The sequence below is a fragment of the Halichoerus grypus genome, chromosome 14 (genome assembly GCF_964656455.1).
Source record: "Halichoerus grypus chromosome 14, mHalGry1.hap1.1, whole genome shotgun sequence".
In the NCBI taxonomy this organism is placed as follows: Eukaryota; Metazoa; Chordata; class Mammalia; order Carnivora; family Phocidae; genus Halichoerus; species Halichoerus grypus.
Genome location: NC_135725.1, coordinates 88196927 through 88217052, shown reverse-complemented (window position 1 = coordinate 88217052; position 20126 = coordinate 88196927). Strand labels below are relative to the sequence as shown.

The 20126-nt window shown below is 48.7% G+C and overlaps 1 protein-coding gene across 1 annotated transcript in view; it reads right to left on the bottom strand.

The window, feature by feature from the left end:
• The window catches only part of HMCN2 (hemicentin 2), a 150356-nt gene extending 139640 nt beyond the window's left edge, over nt 1-10716 (bottom strand). The window contains exon 1 of the mRNA XM_036117053.2: nt 10467-10716. Coding sequence (XP_035972946.2) covers nt 10467-10716 — 250 coding nt within the window. The remainder of the gene's footprint in view (nt 1-10466) is intronic.
• Nucleotides 10717-20126: the final 9410 nt, after the last annotated feature.

Genomic DNA, 20126 nt, shown 5'->3' with positions numbered 1-20126 from the left:
TTGAAAATACCCACAAAGGACAGACATGGTGGGGCAGGAAGCAGCTAGGCAAGTGACTCTGTCCAAAGAACCAAAATGGCCCCAGAACCTTCCTCCACCTCCTCTTTCGTGTCCAGGAGTCTAGAACCCGACGCTCCTGAAGGCCTCCTCAGGAGGGCCCCTCGCCCTGAACACCCAATGGATCCAGGCCCTGCCCGGAGTGTCCACATCAGCCAATCCCTGCTGTCTTCAAGGAGGGGTTCACATCCACATTCCTGGCAGCCTCAGAGCCATTGTCTCTGCTGTTCCCTCAACCTGGAGTGCTCTTCCCCTACCCACCCAGCTTCTCTCCACCTCAGCTGGAACATCACTCCTGTATCCCCACTTCTCAGAGCAGCCAGGACCTCTTTGTACAAGGGACCACACTGTGGCTAATGAACTTGGCCCTTTGCTGTGGGCCGGGCTGGACTGAAGGTGGCAGGGCAAGCTGGCACCTGCCTGGCCCGTGGTCATCCTTCGAGAATCACCTATTGAGCGAGTGAATAATGGGTCTGTCAGGGATCCCTGGGGACCAGACTAATGCACCCAGCCCACCCCAGCCCCTTCAGGCAGACTCCTGCCCTCAGACCCACTACATCCTTACCTTGCCACTCCTCTCTCAAAGGCATCCCCAACCTGTCTTTCTGTTCACACCTCTGCCCTGCACAGACTCATGCCTGGAAAGCCCAGGCAGGAACACTGCCCTTGGATTAGGTACCATCGACGACAGGAATGCGCCTAATCCAGCTTACAGCTCGCGGGCAGCTCAGAACCCCCAGCCTCCAAGGAGAGAAGCACAGGGGCCAGGCCACAGGGTTGGACTCACCCCTCGGAGCAAGAACCAATCAGATCTATTTCATGATGAGCAGTTGGTTAATAGCAACGTTGCTCCGGGATGACAGTAGACACACACACACCCCCACACACCCACACCCACACACACACACAATCTGCAGCCAGAGGCCGAGCCGCCCCAGCTCACAGGCCACGCTGTGAGCTGAACACATTGGCCTGCCTGCATCCTCGCCCCTGACCGCCTAACACTCCTCCTCCCCGAGGCAAGCTGATGGTGCACCTGGCGACCCAGAGAAGATGCTCAAACTCACTAACAATCAATCATAGGCAAATTAAAATGGGACACAATTTCACACCTAGCAAATTAGTGAAAAAGAGAAGAATGATGTCCCCAGACGCCAGTAAGGTGTGGGGTGGGGGAGAAACGCAGTCTCATACTCTGCTGGTAGGATGTCAGGATGGTACAGCGTTTTTGGAGGACAGGTTAGTGATAGCTATCAAAATTTAAAATGCTCATATGCTTTAACAAAGCAACTGCATTTCTGGGAATCTACCATACAGATATGTCTGCGAATGTGTACATGTTTGTTGTCAAGAAACTGAAAGCAGGGCACCTGGATCGGCTCAGATGGTTAAGCGTCTGCCTTCGGCTCAGGTCATGATCCCAGGTCCTGGGATGGAGCCCCGTGTCAGGCTCCCTGCTTGGTAGGGAGTCTGCTTCTCCCTCTGCCTCTGCCCCTACTCCTGCTTTCTCTCTCTCTCTCGCTCTCAAATAAATAAATAAAATCTTAAAAATAAAAAAAGAAAGAAACTAAAAGCCATCTATTTCCCACAATATGGGAATGGCTGGATAAATCAAGATAGGATTAAGATAAATGAACGTCCCTTCTGTCACATCTTATGTAGTCATTAATAACAATGAGGTGGATTGATATTTCCTAACATGGAAAAATATCTGGTGTATCGCATAGGGAAGACAAGCAAGTTGCAAAACAGTATGTGTTGCATAATTCCATTTTTTTTAATAAAAAATTAAGTATACACACAATTACACACACACCGTCTGGAAGGATGTAAAATGATTAATAGTGTTTGCATCCCTTGAGAGTCATATTATTAGAATATTTTACAAGCGCATATTAATTTTACAATTTGGGGCCTGGCTGGCTCAGTCGATGGAGTGTGCGGCTCTTGATCTCAGGGTCATGAGTTCGAGCCCCACGTTGGGTGGAGAGATGACTAAAAAAGTCAATCAATAAACTTAAAAAAAAAACTTCCGCAACTTGGGGAGAAAACTTAATAATTTAAGTTGTTAACTGAAAGAGCTAACTAAGCCCTGATGCCAACACTCAACAAAGGGCACACAGAGAGAATGTCCCTTACTGATCTGACACGCTGAAACAAAACGCAAAGCTCCCCAAATAAAACACTGGCCAATGGGATCCAGCTGGATAAGAAAGAATCATCCGTGACCAAGCAGGGCTTATACAAGGAATGTGGAAGTCGTTAAAAATTAAGGAATCCCATCAATAGGTCAACAGGAGAAAGAGCTTACAAGTATCTCAACAAAGCCAGAAAGCCACTGGCTAAAATCCAGCGCCCCTCCCTGTTCAGGTTTTGTTTTGTCTTGTTTTGTTTTTGGGTGTTGTAGTTTTGTTTTGTTTTGTTTTGTTTTTTGTTTTACCCTTAGTAAACTAGGAATGAAAGCATCATCTTCGTTCACTTGTTGAAGAAAACCTCAAACCGAGAGCCAACATCACACAGCAGTACATGATCAGAAGCAATGACCACAGCCATGGTTTGTGTATTTCTCATTGTTCTGAAAGTTCTGGCTGATAAATAACACAAAACATTTCAAACAAGTGAAATATGTGATTGGAAAAGTGAGACAATATTATGATTTGGACAGGCTACGGTTGCCAGCCTAGGAAACTCAAGCCATTACCCAAAAAATTGAAAAAAAAAAAATTAGAAGTAGTTAAAAAAAAAAAAAAACTTCAGTAAGAACGTTGGAAACAGAATAAATATATGAAAATGAATTGCCTTCCAACATACCAACAATACTCATTTGCAAAAAATGTAACGGAAAAAATTTCCTAGTCAAAATAGTAACAAAAAAACAAAATACTTAGAAATGATCTTTAAAAGAAATGGGTGGAACCTATAAGAAAAAAATTATAAATCTTTACGAAAGGAAATAAATATGCGAACAAAGGAAGAGGCATGCGTCCTAGATGGAAACAACTGAATTTTTTTTTCATGACAATTTTCCCCAAATCGAGATTTCACACAATTCCAAGCAAAATCACAGTAGGAATTTCTGGGGGGAAGTTGACTAAGTTTTTCTGTTTGTCATCTGAAAGAATACATGTTCAAGAATATTTTGAAAATAAAGAAGATGAATCAAAAGATTACAAACAAGGGACTGGCCTAAGTCACTCTGCAAATAAAACAGTCTGTAAGGCAAAAGAAGGGACTCTAGTTGTTTCTCATGGGGTACGAGTTAATGCTAAAACCACTTCTCCATATACTGGACCGGAACCATTAAGTAAACACATGGTGGATGGTGGGTGGTGGGAGCAGGTTTGTCACTGTTGAAGTGGGAGGTCATAGATAAGCAAGGGGAGGAGACTGGAATGATCTACATGGTAATAAAATCTGAGTTGGAGACATCAGTCCGAACTCACATCCAGCTTAATATAGACACAGACGGCAACATATAGAGATACTTATAGATACAGTTATATACACAAGTTACCTATACGGCATCCCTTCCTTGGTCTGTCAGCTAAGGGTCTAGAAGCAGTGACTCCCCAGTACACCTAGCACTCACATCCTACTTCCTAGTACCATTTTTCAATAAAAGGAGCCAGGGATTCTTGGATAAATTGCTAGATCTAGGATTGGGGCAAGAAATATGTAAGATGAGTCTTGAACACCTTACAGTACCAGGAAGTAAGACAGTGCTTTAAAACACACACACATAATGGGAGCGTGTCAAAGGCACACAGAAGCCAACAGAAAGAACGTCCAATGACCAAAAAACTGAGCAACAAAATAAAGTAGTATTGGTTAGTAGTATTGGGTTATAATCCAGAGTACAGGGGCGCCTGGGTGGCTCAGTCATTAAGCGTCTGCCTTCGGCTCAGGTCATGATCCCAGGGGCCTGGGATCGAGCCCCACGTCAGGCTCCCTGCTCGGCGGGAAGCCTGCATCTCCCTCTCCCACTCCCCCTGCTTGTGTTCCCCCTCTCACTGTCTCTCTCTCTCTGTTAAATAAATAAATAAAATCTTAAAAATCCCAAATGATTTACGCCAATTCTCCACCCTCAATAAGGTGGAGCACAATGTCCACTTCTTAAGTATGAGCCGCACATAGTGACTTTCTTCCCAAGAGGACAGTATGGGGTCGCCTGGGTGGCTCGGTCGGTTAAACATCTGCCTTCGGCTCAGGTCATGATCTCGGGATCCTGGGATCGAGCCCTGAGTAGGGCTCCAGCCCCGAGTAGGGCTCCCTGCTCAGGGGGGAGTCTGCTTCTTCCTCTCCCTCTGCCCCTCCCCCTGCTTGCACTCTCTTTGTCTCTCTCTCTCTCAAATAAATAAATACAATCTTAAAAAAAAAAAAAAAAAGAGGACAGTTTGGAAATGGAGAAAGAGAAGAGGAACTTCACCATGGCGACGACAACTGACAACCTCAGCCGTGTGATCAAGGTCAACATCAACCGTGACCCGTCATATGGGTAGTATGTACCCTTGACAGAACATAATGAGAACAGCATTGCTCCTCTGTGGTCTTCCTCTCCTGTCACCTGGTCTAATTGGAGAAAAACACGGGACAAATCATGATGAAGGGACAAAACATCTGAGTGATTCTCATCAAAACTGTCCAGGTCATCAAGAACAAGGTCTGAGGAATGGTCACAACCAAAGGAGCCTAAGGGGACATGGCAACTGAATGTAATGTAGGATCCTGGATGCGCTCAGGAAAAGGACATTAAGGAAAAACTGAGGAAATCTGAATAAAGAATGGACATTAGTTAATAATAACATCAATATTAGTTGGTTAATTGTGATAAATGTACTACAGTAAGGTAAGATGTTAATAACAGGGAAAACTAGGTGTTGGGTATATGGGAATTTCTGTACAATCTTTGCAATAAATCTGTACATCTAAAATAGAACTGTGCTAAAGTTAAGCTTATTAAAATAATTCTTTAAGATTTTTTATTTTTCTTAAGTGATCTCTATACCCAATGTGGGGTTTGAACTCACAACCCCGAGATCAAGAGTCACACACTCCACCGACTGAGCCAGCCAGGTGCCCCTAAAAGTTTTTTTAAACCATGAACCGATGAATGGATAAAGATGTGGTACATATACACATGGAATGGAATATTATGGAATACTGGAATATTATCCAGCCATAGAAAGGAAATCCTGCCATTTGCAATAGCATGGAGGGACCCTTGAGGGCATTATGCTAAGTGAAATAAGTCAGACAGAGAAAGACAAATACTGTATGATCTCACTTACATCTGGGATCTAAAAAAGCCAAACTCAGAAACAGAGAGTAGATTAGTAGATTCCAGGGACTGGGGGATGGGAGAAGTGGGATAAAAACTTCTAGTTGGAAGGTAAATGAATTCTGGAGATCTAATGTACCGCGTGGTGATTATAGCTAATACTGGATCATATATTTGAATATTGTCAAAGACTAGGTATTAAATGTTCTCACCACAAAAAATGGTAATTAAGTGACACAGAAGAGATGTTAGCTAATCATTTTGCAATATATAAATGTATCAAATCAACATGTGGCGCACCTTAAACTAACCCAATATTCTGTGTCAATTACATTACAGTAAAGCTGGGGGAAAATTAAAAAAGAAAAAAAAAGATTTATTTATTTATCTTTTTTTTTTTTTTAAGTAAGCTCACGGAGCCCAAAATGGGCTTGAACTCACGACCCTGAGATCAAGACCTGAGCTGAGATCAAGAGTCAGAAGTTTAACCTACTAAGTCACCCAGACGCCCCTGAGGGAAAAAAATTTTTTCTTCAAAGAAATGATGGTTTATTTTTTTTTTAAGATTCTGTCCATTTATTTGACAGAGAGAGAGTACGAGCACACAAGCAGGGGGAGCAGCAGAGGGAGAGGGAGAAACAGGCCCTCTGCTGAGCAGGGAACCCGAAGCAGGGCTCGATCCCAGGACCCCGGGACCACGACCCAAGCCGAAGGCAGACGCTCAAATGACCGAGCCACCCAGGCGCCCCGAAAAAAATTTGTTTAAAGAAAAAAGGATATGAGGAAGAGTTTACCTTATTAGTACATATTGTAAAACCAAATAATGAATATAATATGCTCTTGGCACAAGATTTGCCATATAACAAAACAGAATGGAAAGCCCAGATAAATTCTTAATAGATAAAGTAATTTGGGATAAAGGCAGGATCCAAATAAATGGAAAAAAAAAAAAAAGAGGATTGTTTGATAAAATGTACCTGAACGATTATCCCATTCTGGAAGAATTACATTAGATTATTTTTTACACCAACTTTTTAAAAAACTCCGGGTTAAAGATTTAAATATAAGGAGAAAACCGGTGAAAAAATCTAGAACATGTACCTAACTGATTTTGTGATGGGGGAAAAAAATCCTTCTAAGCATGTAGGTGAAGAAATTACAAGGGGAGGGCACCTGGGTGGCTCAGTTGGTTAAGCGACTGCCTTCGGCTCGGGTCATGATCCTGGAGTCCCGGGATCGAGTCCCGCATCGGGCTCCCTGCTCAGCGGGGAGTCTGCTTCTCCCTCTGACCCTCCCCCCTCTCATGCTCTCTCTCTATCTCATTCTCTCTCAAATAAATAAATAAAAAATCTAAAAAAAAAGAAAAAAAGAAATTACAAGGGGAAAAAGTCCATAGATTTTGCTATATAAACATTTAAAATTTCAGACCACCAGGGGAAAATAAATAAATAATGTCAGACCACTGGGAATCACAAGCAATACTAAAAGGCAAACAATCAGGAAAAACACTAACCCCATAACAAAAAACAGTTAATATCTTCAATATTAAAGTCCTCATACTGACTGATAAGAAAACTACTAAAACCCCAACGGGAAAACAAGTAAAGGCACCACCAATGTGCAAAAGAAGAAATTCACACCCAAAAAAATCTAGTGAACATTTGAAAATGCACTGAACCTCACTAGAAATTAAAATATTTTCCCAACTTTTGAATTAGGGAGAAAAAAATGTTTTTATCTTAAATTCCCAGTGTTGGGGGTGGCTACTCTGAAACTGGCCCCTCAGAAGCTTCTGGTAGAAGTTTAAACTCCTGAAACATTTTGGAAAACAAATTGAAGAGTTGCCCACCCATTCAGTGTGTTAAAAATGGCCAAGAACCCTCCTTCTGTTAACCTTCACATAAAGCTGAACAGTTATGTGAGTAGTAGCAATTCCTAAATTATATATACCAAGCTTCCAGCTCTTTAATAGTTAATAGTGAATTTTTCTCTTTAACACTCGTCAATTAACTTTTAGCAATAAAGATGATTTAATTTCAAAAAAAAAAAAAATGGCCTAGGAATTCCACTTCGAGAAGCTTAACCCTGCAGAAAAACCAATCAGAGATAGAAAGATTTGCACATGAGAGTGTTTCTTTGCAACATTTTAATAATGAAAACCTGAAAATCGGCTACATTTTCTGCCAAAATGAAACCATTAACAAAATGCTAACTTTCTAGTTTGGGAACATACCATTTTTTTCATTTAAAAACTTTAAGAATATTTCCAAAGCACGGGTCCTGGTTTCTCTCCAAACACTTGCAGTCCAGAGCCACTGATAGTCTACCCCCTCCTCCCCCCACCGCCCCCACCCCCGTGAAGACAGGTCCTCGGGGGTTTAGGATGGGGGTTTCCTTTAAGAAAGCCCTCTACGCCTGCAGCCTTGGGGGCCTCAACAGTCAGCTAAAACCCCTGTTTCTGAAGCGCCTCTTCCACCAAAGGGAATTCCACTGGCCGATTCAAAAGACAGCCAAAGCTAAACCACAGTCCAATCCCTGCTCAGAAACCCTCAGTGGTTGCTCGCAGCCCATAGAAGGAAATCTAAGTGCTCCAAACCCCCGAATCCCGAAGTCAGAGCCCGGACCAATCTTGCCTTTCCCGCCTTTCCCACCTTCCCATTGCACTCCTCCTACGCTCCCCCCAACACCTGTCCCTACTTGTCAGCCACTCCCCAGCAAGCTCCATGTGCTCAGGGAGCCCGTCACCCCCACTGCATTGTCAGCACCCAGCATCGGCCAGGCAGATAGTCAAAAGCTGATACACATTCATTCGTGTTCGAGCCCTGCTCCAACCCTGCTTCCTCCTCGGAGAGCCTCTGGTCAGTACCCTCCCTTGCTGACCCATAGTCAGGAGCTGGTACCGGAGCTGGGACACGTTCTACTCTCCACCTGGCCTGTCCCCAGCGGGATGCCTGCTCCTTACAAGGAAGCCTGCTCCCCTTCACACTGGGAGTCTCACAGAGGCTGTGCACACAGAACCAGCTCACTAAACACGGAGATGCCCCTCCGCACTTGGACCTGGATGGTTTGGGGAACAGGGCAGGAGGACTGGCGACTTTGTCTCATAGAGGATGCAGTGAAGGTCAGAGCGTCGCGCACCTGCTCAGCATCCAGAGAGGGGGAGGGGAGGAAAGGCTGGGGGGTGGGAGGCGGGCTTCAAGAAGCCCGCAGTTAGAGGGGGGGCAGGGGCAACAACCCTCAGGAGCCCCAGCCCGGGCCCCAGGACACTAAATCTGGCTCCAGCAGGCTGCTCTCCTGCCCTGCAACTGCAGCCAAGCATTTTGGAGACAAATGTGGGTTATGAATCAGAAATGACATCATCCTGGCAGGTGGCTCTGGGTAAGCCCCATCCGTGTCCTGAGCCTCAGTTTCTCCATCTGTAAGAGAAAGGGGTGGATTGGATGATCTCTCAGCTCTTTCAGTGTGATGTCTTTGGAAGCCCAAGAATGATCCAGAAAGCGAAAAAGCACTGGGGGGATGGAGGGTGACCTGTGTCTGAGGTGAAGCCCCAGGACACACCCCACACCCCTCGGCTTCACAATTCCCCCAACCTTGTTGCCTCCAACTGGGAGATGGGAGCTATCCTTTTGTTCCCAGAAATATTCTTCTAGACCCCACCCCGCCCCCCCTCCCCAGCCTCTGGGCTTTGAGCAGCAGAGCCCTACAGAACCCAGAACTCCTGGGGCGCCTGGGTGGCTCAGTCGTTAAGCGGCTGCCTTCGGCTCAGGTCATGATCCTGGGGTCCTGGGATCGAGCCCCGCGTCCGACTCCCTGCTCAGCGGAGAGCCTGCTTCTCCCTCTCCCTCTGCCTGCCACTCTGCCTACTTGTGCTCTCTTTCTCTCTGTCAAATAAATAAATAAAATCTTTAAAAAAAAAAAAAAAAAAAAAAAGAAAGAACCCAGAACTCCTGGAAGCAGAAGGACCTCCAAACCCAGCCTGAGGACTGTACTAGATTAAGTCACACCCACTGCTGCCCATTTTGCAAAACTCTGTAACGCTGTTGTGATTAATAAAGGCAACTTCTTCTAAAAAGGCTTATGATCTCATATAGCCTTGGGTCACTGCGAATTTTCTCAGCCTGAGGAGCTCTGTAGTACCATTCTGAAGGAATCTGCCATTTTTATTTTTTGGCCTTATAAAGCTATGGTTCTGGATAGAGAGCAGCTAGATGGAGAGACGTGTGATAAAGCAAACGGTAAAATATTAATCATAGGATCTGGGTGGGGGGAAGACAGGTGTTCAATGAACTCCCCGCCTCCCCCCATTTTGCTGGAAGTCTGAAATTTTTCATCAAAAACTATTGGTGGAAAAGCAGACCCACTACTCAGAAGGTCGGAGGTCTGCGGCATTACTCAGCGGCTGTTCCCTTGAAGCTCCCTCTCCACAGTGGGGTCTCCCAGGGAGCCTTTCAAGGCCATGCCCCTAACACTGAGTTGAAACTCAAGTGACTGCAAGGGGACAAGGTGCTGCGCGCAGGGGCGGGGACCTGGCCGGGAGAATCGGGGAGGTGGAGGCGACCTGGACGAGCTGCAGTTTTCCTAGGGAAAACAGGTCGGGCTAAAACGAGGCAGGGGTGGGTCGGCCTGCCTTTGGGGGCTCTTTTGGCCTCGGAAGCCCGTGCTGGGAGCAAAGTCTAAGAATTAACAAAAAGTAAAAACGCAAAAGCTGATCGCGTGCCAGGCCCTGAGCACGAATGCGTCTCAGCAAGTGTTGGGGACAGTTTCTCACCCGGTTTCATAAACGAGGTTTCATAAGCTAGGCTCAGGAAGGTGAGGTCACCTGCTTACGACACACAGAGGTGGCTGCGCGGCATCTGAACGCGGTGCCCGCCGCCCTCTGTCCCTAGCCCGCCTGGGCACCCCGCCAGCTCCGGAGGCGCGGAAGAGGGAGACAGCGGGTTCCCCGGGGCAAGCAAGGGGCGGCTGCCCCAGGTGCGGACCTGTCCGCTGGCACGAACGCGTCGAGAAGGCGCCCCGCCCGGCGGAGCAGCGTGCGGACCTCCAGGCGCGCCCCGGGGCGCGATCGCCGGCGGGGTGCGGGTCAGCGCCCCACGCCAGGGCGCCCAGGGTGGGGGGGACGCGGGGGCGCTACCTGGGTCGTGGAAGGGCACCAGCGCGTAGTTGGCGATGGCCTGGCTGTGGCGGCTCAGGCTGCTCTCCAGGATGCGTGAGGCGCCGTCGAGCACCTGCATCAGGTCGTCCCACATGGAGCCGGTGACATCAAAGACGATGGCCAGCGTGGCGTCCCCCGTGGGAAGGGGCAGCGCCGGCCCGGGCTCGCCGACCACCGCCGCCGCCGCCGAGACAGCCATCAGCAGCGGCAGGAGCGGCGCCCGGGGCATCGTGCTGAGCGGGGGGGGGGGGGGAGCGACCGGCGGCGGCCGCAGCGGTGAAGGCGCGCGGGTCGCTGCGAGCGCGACGGTCCCGGACACCCAGCGGTGCCGCCCAGCGCGCAGCGGCAGCGCGGCGCCTCGCTCCGTGGGGCCGGTGCGTGCGGGACGCGGGCTCGCAGCGGTCCCCCTGCTGGGAGCCCGAGGCGGGTCCTAGAGCCCACCCCGTTCAGGGTCACGGCCCGCCTCCTCCGCTCCCCCCCCACCGTGACTCAAATTTTTCCGGCCCCGCGGTTCGCCAGTCCAGACCCGAGGTTAGCGGAGGACGCGGGGCGGACAGCAGTAGGGAGCTGGGGCCGCGGCCAAGGCGGCGAGGGATGGGGACGCGCGGGACGCCGCGGACACCTGCGCCCCGCTGTGGGGGTGGAAGAGGGAGGGGCGACTCGACAGCCCCTGTCCCAGAGGCCTGGCCACAGCGGGCCTTGGCTTCTGCTGCTCTCTCCACCCATCCCCCTAAGCCGGCCCCGACCCCAACATACACACAGACATTACAAGGTCTTTTCTTTCCGCAGCGGGTCTGTGCTTCCCAATTATTGCAATTATTACTGTTATAATCAAGCACCCTAAGCTGAGCACCTACTATGTGCTAAGCGTTTTTACATAGTTATTATTTCCTCCAATGCTCGCTGCAACCCTAGAGGGAGAGCACCAACGCTAAGCCCATTTTAAGGATGAGCAAACTGAGATTCAGTCAGCTGCAAGCTGAGGGGAAGTCATTTGCCCAGTCACTCAGCTCTCAAGCAGTGGAGAAGCCATAGTTAGAAGCCATAGTTAGAGAGATTCCAAAGCCCCTGGGCTCTGCTGCCTCCCCTAAGTGTTGGAAGACATTGTCAGGGGTCACCTGATGACTCCAGAGGATGTGGGATGCCCCTCTGCCCACCTACCTCACCAGATCCCATGACTGCAGGTGAAGGGCACATGTGAGGTGCTGTTGGGGCTGCCTGGGGCCCCCTCCCTCAAAGAGCTCCCTTCTGCCATGTGAGAGAGGGCAGCTCGCTCCCCACCCCAATCCCTCCTCCCAGAGAAACATGCTCCCAGGACAGGGACAGGCAGCCCCCTAGACATAGCTAAGGGCTCTGGGTCTGTAATTGGTTGTTGTTGGGGGGGGGGGTAGTTCTCCAGCCCCTGTCCTTTCAGACCCCTCAACCAGGAGGAAGTCCCCCCCACCCAACCCCTACCTCCTCCTTCCCCTTCAGTCTCAGCTAATGTCCCATCTCTGAGGCTACTTCAGTGACCCCACAGCCCCTTGTCTGATCCCTTGTCCTAGCACGGCCCACACTATCACAGTGTCATGTCACGTCTGTAGGTCTGTTCCTTCCACCCCGACTGTGAGCTCCGTGGCAGCAGAGACCCAGTGCCTGGACACAGCAGGTGCCCAAGGAAGGTCTGCCACATGAATGGGTCAGCGGGTATCAGAGAGGCCTGCTAGTTGGGCATTGGCAATGGCGGGGGGCGAGGGGGAGGCGTCCCTGGGTGTCCTCAGGGATTTGCTTCTAGAACAGGGAAGGCCCCTGTGTAAGAAGGGCTGGAGTCCAGGAGAGATGATCTTCATGGAGCTCGCTGGCTCATGGGATGTGGTGGGAGCCGAGTGCCAGGCCTGGGTGAGAGTAGAACTCACGGCCATGTTCACAGGAAGTTGAGTCACCTGCACTTCTGAACACTGGCTCTTTAAATCTCCCTGGGCTAAGGCGGTGATTGGCCCCAGAGCCTGGGCAGGGCTGGCCAGCTGCTGGAGAGAGAAGAGAGGCTCCAGCTGTGGAAAAGCAAAGGCGAACAGGAGCCAGGATCAGGCAGAGCTCACACACAGTGACATTTCAGGCACAGTGCAGGGAACATTTGGGGGCAAACAACTCCTTCGGTCATTCATTCCACGGACATTGGCTGAGCCTAAGCTGGGTGTCAGGCACTCTGCTAGGCACTATTGGGGGAGGGGAGACATACAGATGCATAAGACATGCTTCCTACCCTGGGGAGAAGAGACATGTAAACAAATAATTCTAAGTCAATGACATAAGTGCTAATAGAGGAATTACCAAGAGCTCTCGGAGCTCAGAGGAAGGAGGGGCTGAGCCTAAGGGGTCACTGGAGGCCGCAGAGTGAGCCTGAGAAGCCTTGAAGAACAAGAGGGGAAGGGCATTAGAGAAGCAGGAACAGCATGTGCAAAGGTAGAGAGTCACGAGAAACCCACTTCTAGCCCAAAGTGACTGGAAGGTGATGGCAGAAGAGGGGACAGAGGCCAGATCCCGAAGGACTTTAAATGGTTTGCGAAGAGTGGGATTTCTCCAAAGGCACTGGGGAGCTGTTGAAGAATGTCAGGCAGGGAAGCAACCTGATCCAATTTGCATTTCAGAAAGGTCACAGTGTAGAAGTTGCAGAGGGAAGAACTTGTAGACACCAGGAAACCATAAACCTACTCCCCAAGGACGTGAGAGCAGAGCTGACCCCAAAGAAAACAAGATACTTTGCCTTGGGCTGACCCCGAAGGCATGTGGGATCATGGGTTTGAGTCCTGAAATAGCCTTGTGAACTTGACCAAGGCTCTCCCCCTCTGTGGCCCTTGGTTTCCCCATTTGTAAAATTATTTGAGATGGAGCGGGGCTAACAGGAGGACCTCCAATGGTTCTTGCTGCCCCACCACTCTAGAACCACCTCCAGGAGTCCCTTGGAGGCACAGGAAGGACTGGAGAAAATGTCTGAGCTCATCGAGACAAAGCCTCCCCACTTGCCATGGGAGAGAGCCTAGGGCAAGCACCCGTCATTCTGTCAGGGGTGGCCAGGTACACTGCCCCAAGCATGGGCCTCTCCAGGTGCTCAGTGCCTACCAAGACTGTAACTATGGTCACCCCAAGTGAGCAAGGCCCCAGTACCCAGCAAGAGCACCGAAGGCCCAGAGGAAACAACCCAGCCTTATCAATCAATTTCCATCCCACCATCTCCACCTCCAGGCCACCTGGGAGCCCACATTTTTGAACTTAAGATAATCCACATTTTCCCCCTATTTCCAGAAGGAGCAGTCTCAGAGGAGTTATCTGTTTCCTAACATAACCACATGTTTGCTGTGGAGAGCACCATGGGCCTGGCCCGTCCACTTGCAGGAAGCATGCACTGTTATGCTCACCCCACCGCCCTCCGCCTTGGCTTGGCAATCCAGTCCTGTCCACTGTGTCCACACTGGGGATCCAAGACCAGATGGGGGGCTGGATCAAAATCCAGGGCTCTGGACACTTGGCCAGTCAAAGAAAAGTGGCCCCTCCCTACCAGTGGGCCTTCCTTATGCTTTCTTATGTCCCACTCCCTGAATGGACTAAGTTAGATTCTCTGATTTTAACCAGCACCTCTCACCTCGTCCCACCCAGCCCTCTCCCTGAGGGAATCTGCCCCATTCCTCTGAAAGGGTGGAAACACCAATGATGGAGAGCATTTGGCCAACCCTTACCAAGGGCCAGACATGCAGAATACCAGTGGGACTTGGACTCAAGTTTCAGGCACTTAGCACTTTGAAATGCTGACGAGTCCTATCTGATCCGTGTTTAACCAAAATGCCCAGGCAAAACTCAAGAGAAACAACCTATAGATAAGCAGGTGGGCTGCCGTTGCTCTGTGGACACACGCCCAGGGCCCTGAGAAGTAGAAACAGTCTGAAAGCCTTGTTTCTCTCTTCTGGGAAGGAATGAAAGAATTAAGTGAGGGCCCTGGAGGGCAGGGCTAGCTGGGAGTCTGAGCTACCAAGGATACGGAGGAGGAGCCAGGAAGTTAGAATAGGCATAACCGCCAAGGGCTCCAAGCAGCCAGGCACTTGAGTGATTTACTGCTGAATCCAATCCTTCTAAGGAACTGGCCTCCAAATCACATGTACCATAAGGAATGGTTTGAGACTGTCCCAAGAAATACTTAAGCAGCTCAAGAGACATGGGAACTCTTACCCATCCCCATGTTTTCAAGAACAAATAATGAAATGAGCTCCAACAGAGCCAAGAGCTCGAAGTCTCGCTCCCCACTACCCAGGCATCTGGATGGAGCTCATGTGCCACCGAGCCCCTGATGCTATCAGGGGAGAAGGATCCTGCCTCATTGGCAGCTCACCGTGCTGTACACTAAGCCTTGTTGTCATTTATGGCCATGATGTCACCTTTGTCATTGTCATCAGTTGCTGGCAAGAATACCCAGAATGAGTTGAGGTTTATTGTCTGTCCCTTTTAATTTTTTGTCCTATCTAGCTAGCTATCATCTATCTATCGCATCATTTAAAATTCCATTGAACTGTTGCATACATTTTGACACAGACTGTGGACTTCTTACCCTAAAGTCTCCCTCCTTCTTCCTGGAAAGCCTGGCTTTCCCCCGGCTTCCTAATTCAGGATCAAAGCCCAGTGTGTCTCCTCTTCTTCCATGTGACTTGAGGAAAAATGACCCTTTCTCGTCTCCAAGAGAAATCCTGATGGGATAGGTGCCCCCTGTGGTCCCACTCATCTTGCCAGTGATTAGGCTAGGAAGGGGCATTTGAGGCAGTTCTGGCCAATGAGACATAAAGGAACATGTGCTAGTATCTCCCCAAAGTCAGAGGACTTACACTGCCTGACTTGCAGTCTTATTCTAAAACAATAGTAATGAAGACAGTGTGATATAGGCAAAAAGAAAGGTGAATCAGCCAATAGGACAGAAATAGATCCACTCATATATGAGCCATTGATTCTTGACAGAGGTACCAGTGGGGAAAGGAAAGTCTTTTTCAGCTAATGGTGTTGGAACAACTGGATAGCTGCATGGAATAGCAACGGTCCTGGATCCCTACCTCACACCATATACAAAAGTTAATTCGAAATTATTCATTGGCCTAAGTGTACAAGCTAAACCATAAATCTTCTAGAAAAAGAGGGACAAGGAACAAAGAGCCCTTCTTCTTCCACTTGTTATTGTGTCTGCCTAGGACCCTGGAACTCTGCAGCCTGAAACCACGAGAAAGCCAGCCTGATGAGAAGAGAGCGTTGGAGCGGTCCCATGTGTGGCTTTCTTGACATGTGCAATAATGCATTTGCTTCCTAGTTAAGCCAACTGTGTTGCATTCTCTGTTACTTACAGCCAAAAGCGTGCTCACTGAGACACGCCTATCCTTTCAATTTTCCCTCATATGGTGCACAACTTTACACAACTACTTCTATTCAGGCAGCAAACAAACCAGTACACAGATCATCATGAGTAGTTTAAGGGATTATCAAACAATTTTTCTAGACCTAGGTTTCTTCTTATGTGTTCACTTTGGACTCCAGCCCTTGGTGCAGGTGCCGAGATACCCTGCAGCCAAGAGCTGCAGAAAAGTGACCCATGAGAAAATGTCCCTGAAGCACAGAGACCATATATGACTCTGTTTAATTCAGAGCCCCAAGCCCTAGCACAGCCCCTGGCTCATTGTGGAGTTCAATAAGTAAGTGTTGTACAGATGGACGGACGAACGGGAAAATCCAAGTCCTCCCACTCACTGTTTTATAAACCCACAAACTTAATCAGTACAATTAAATTCCATAAGCTGTATCCTTGTTCCTTTACTAAGTCCCCTTAATTTACACTCTCCTGTTACTTGAATACTTTCCCCCAGGTGTTTGAAGAACATGGTCAGAATTGGACAGTCTTTTGTTGGGGACAGGGTCATTAAAGAGCGAGGCCCCCACATCGGGACCCTTCCTGCCACAGTGGTGGTTCCTATCAGGCCTAAGTGCCCACCATGAGCACCACTTCCTCCATGTTTCATGGTAAAGGTGAAGGAATTTGCTCCGGAAGGCCCCTGCCATACAGCACTTGGCTCAGATAAGGTGACCCTAGCCCTTTCTCATCAGTCTATTAGCTTGGATTGCTCAGCAGACCAGCTCTTGACAACCAGAAGATTCTGAGAGCCTGTCTCCAAGGCAATGGGAGGGAGGGAAGCATGACAGCCAAGAAAAATCATTGCAGAGCACTGAAAGATGCCAAGTCAAGAAGAACAGGGCAATGGGGATGGTAGGTGGGGCGGCCGCTGGGAGCGTTTGGCATTTCCTCAAAAAATCAAACATGGAATTACAATATGGTCCAGCAATTCCACTCCCAGGTATAAACCCCAAAGAATTGAAAACAGGTGTTCAAACAAGAACTCGCACACCCATGTTCATAACAGCATTACTCACGATAGCCAAGAGGTGGAAACAATCCAAATGTCCATCACAGATGACTAGATAAACAAAATTTGGTCTATTCAAACAACAGAACATCATTTAGCAATAAAAAGGAATTACTGATATAGGCCACAGTGTGGATGAACCTTAGAAACATGATACTAAGTAAAAGAAGCCAGACACAAAGGGCCACAGATTGTATGCTTCCATTCATATGGGGTCACATAATTAGAATCTGGAAATATCCAGAATCTGAAATAGGCAAATCCATAGAAACATAAAGCAGACAGGTGGTTGGTTAGGACTGGGGGTAGGGGAGAGAGGGGGAGTGACTGTTTAGCAGGTATGGGGTTTCTTTTGGGGTGATGAAAATATTCTGGAACCAAACAGTGTTATGTTATGATTTCATAACACTGTGAATGGACTAAATGTCACTGCATTTTATACTTTAATTAAAATGGTGAATTTTATGTTAGGTGTATTTCACCACACACACACACACACACACACACACACACAACACAAGAGGAGAGGCAGGGTGTGGAAGCCTGGGGAGGATGGGCGGAAAACCAAAGTAAGGCTTCTGGATGACCACGGCATCTGTAGAAGCCAGCTCTGGTGACACTGAGCCCAGCCCCTGCAGGGCGGACGCTGGATTCTCCCACCGCCCTGAAGTCCTGCCCTCCCCGCACCCAGCCTCCTTTACCTTCCTGCCAATTCGATCTCCCCCCAGGAAATCTGCACCGAAGGATCCGTAGTGTCATGGAGATAATATCAATCAAAGAAACACATCGATCTGACAACTGAGTCCTGACAGCTGACCTCTGATGAAAGCAGAGAATTGCAAAAAAGGAATCAGATTAAAGATGTTTAAATTAATAGTGCCTAGAGCTCCTTCCCAAGAAACCCCACTAAAATCTGAGGGAGAGAAATGATGCGCCCCAGCCCAGACACTGAGCCGTGACCTTAGCATGAAGAGGGGCTGCTTGCCAAGTGGCAAGATTTATGGGGTGGACTCCTTGCAAAAGGAGATCTATTACCTCTCATTTGACATTTAGTAGAAACAGGCCTACAAGGCAGGAACGAAGGCCTCGCCGGGCAGGGGCAGCGGTGTGAGCTGCAGCCCCCCATCCTCAGGCTTCTTCCTGCCTGGTCAGCACCAAGCGTAATTCTCTAGCTCACCTGTGAGCACCCAATAGCTGCTTAAATCAGCAAACGTTTGCTTCTGTTGCCTACAGTTAAGAACACCGATCTATTCCTTCTGGTAACTTCCGACAGCCTTCCCCCAAGGACAGGATGGTCACGTGAGCCAGGCTGAACTAATCCAATTGTCCCAGCCCTCCAGCTGCAGTGATTGGTCTGAAGATGGACGTGACCCAGCAGAGCCAATCAACATCCTTCCCTGGGATGTTGCTACTGGGAAAGAATCTTGCTTCTGGGGTGTTGGGACTCAAAGGCTTCCAATGGGCGGATGGCTATGGCCTGTGCCCCACTCCCCGGGAGGAGATCATCTGCTAGAGGAGAAGCAAAGCCAGCAGAGAGCAAGAGAGAGAAGCCTGACGTCCTTTGAGTCCCTACTCCCCCCATACTGTTTGCGGTGTGATTATGTGCATCGATAAGTTCCCCTGTTTCGCTCAGGTTCATTTGGGTTGGGTTTCTGCCATTTACAACAAAACCCTAAATATTGAAGGTGGAGAAATGGTGCTTTATTCAGGAAATGGCCTCATGGACTGATCTTTCTCTTGAAATAGCAGCTGATTTACAGTTAGTTAAAAAGAGCAGAATCGGGCGCCTGGGTGGCTCAGTTGGTTAAGCGACTGCCTTCGGCTCAGGTCATGATCCTGGAGTCCCTGGATCGAGTCCCACATCGGGCTCCCTGCTCGGCAGGGAGCCTGCTTCTCCCTCTGACCCTCCCCCCCCATGTGCTCTCTCTCTCTCTCATTCTCTCTGTCTCAAATAAATAAATAAAATCTTTAAACAAAAAAAAAAAAGAGCAGAATCCCTGAGAACTGAAACACCACTGGCAGGGCAGGCCAATAACAGTCGGTCAGCAAACATTTAATGAACATCTTCCTAAGGCTGGATCCTGGCCTATGTACTTCCACTGTCTGTAAAATGATCTGGCATTCAGCAAGCACTCAATAATTGCCAGGTACAACAAGCTATTGTTAGCATTGGTCCTACTGTCTCCTTCCCATTTACGGGGAGGAGGGACAGGAGAGGGCAGACGGGTTGGGTCTGGGATAGGCTGTTTCCCCTTTTCCTCCTAACATCTCCAATTAAGACCCCACCCCAAGTGGTTCCTCCCAACTCTGTGAACTTGAAAAAGGGGAAAATATATTTTTTAATGTAACCAGGGAACTGCTCACTGAGGGAGTTGATGACCTGCTCTTGGAGGAAGCACTCTGCTTGGAATACGGTGCTTCCATAATTAAGGAGTTCCATGAATTCCAACTTGTAACGTTCTTGCCAAGTCTCCCCTGCGTCCGTGCCTTCTGGGCCTGGAACGAGAGAAAAGCCACTGCCCCAAGCTCCTGTACAGTGTCCCCCAAATTAATGCATTGAACATGACGGTTTGCCCTCGGTCTGACCTTCAGGTCCAGCTCAGCATGACGTCATAACCAGAAGAAACACAAGTGCAACTCGAAAGTATCAGTCAAGTCGGTCCTTACTGAAGACTTTGAGGTGTTAGCAAAGGGGCGATCACACTTCACGATGCCCGATCCACACGTCTCCCCAAAGGTGTCCCCTTCTCACTGTTGCACCTCCAAATTTTTCTACTCCTCTCCCTCACTCCAGCTCCTCTCTCCTTTCCAATCCATTATTTCCTTCTTCCAATAGCATTGAGCTCTTTTTATTTTATTTCATTTTATTTAAGTTTTTATTTATTTAAAAAGTAATCTCTACACCCAACATGGGGCTTGAACTCAGGACCCCAAGATCAAGAGTTGCATGCTCTACTGACTGAGCCAGCCAGGTGCCCCAGCATTGAGCCCTTTTTTAAAATGCAAATTAACGTAGCCCCTTTAGACTTGTCCCAACTTCACCCACCACCCCCATTAGCCCACAGTTTCAGGGAAGACAACAAAACGTTCATTAGGAGGTCAAGGAGGGGGAAAGGCACTGAATGCCCAGCCTCCTTCAGGCTTCTCTCCTCAGGAATGTCATAAGAACATAAGGATAAGTAAGTTCTAGGCATACGTGTGTTTGGATGTACAT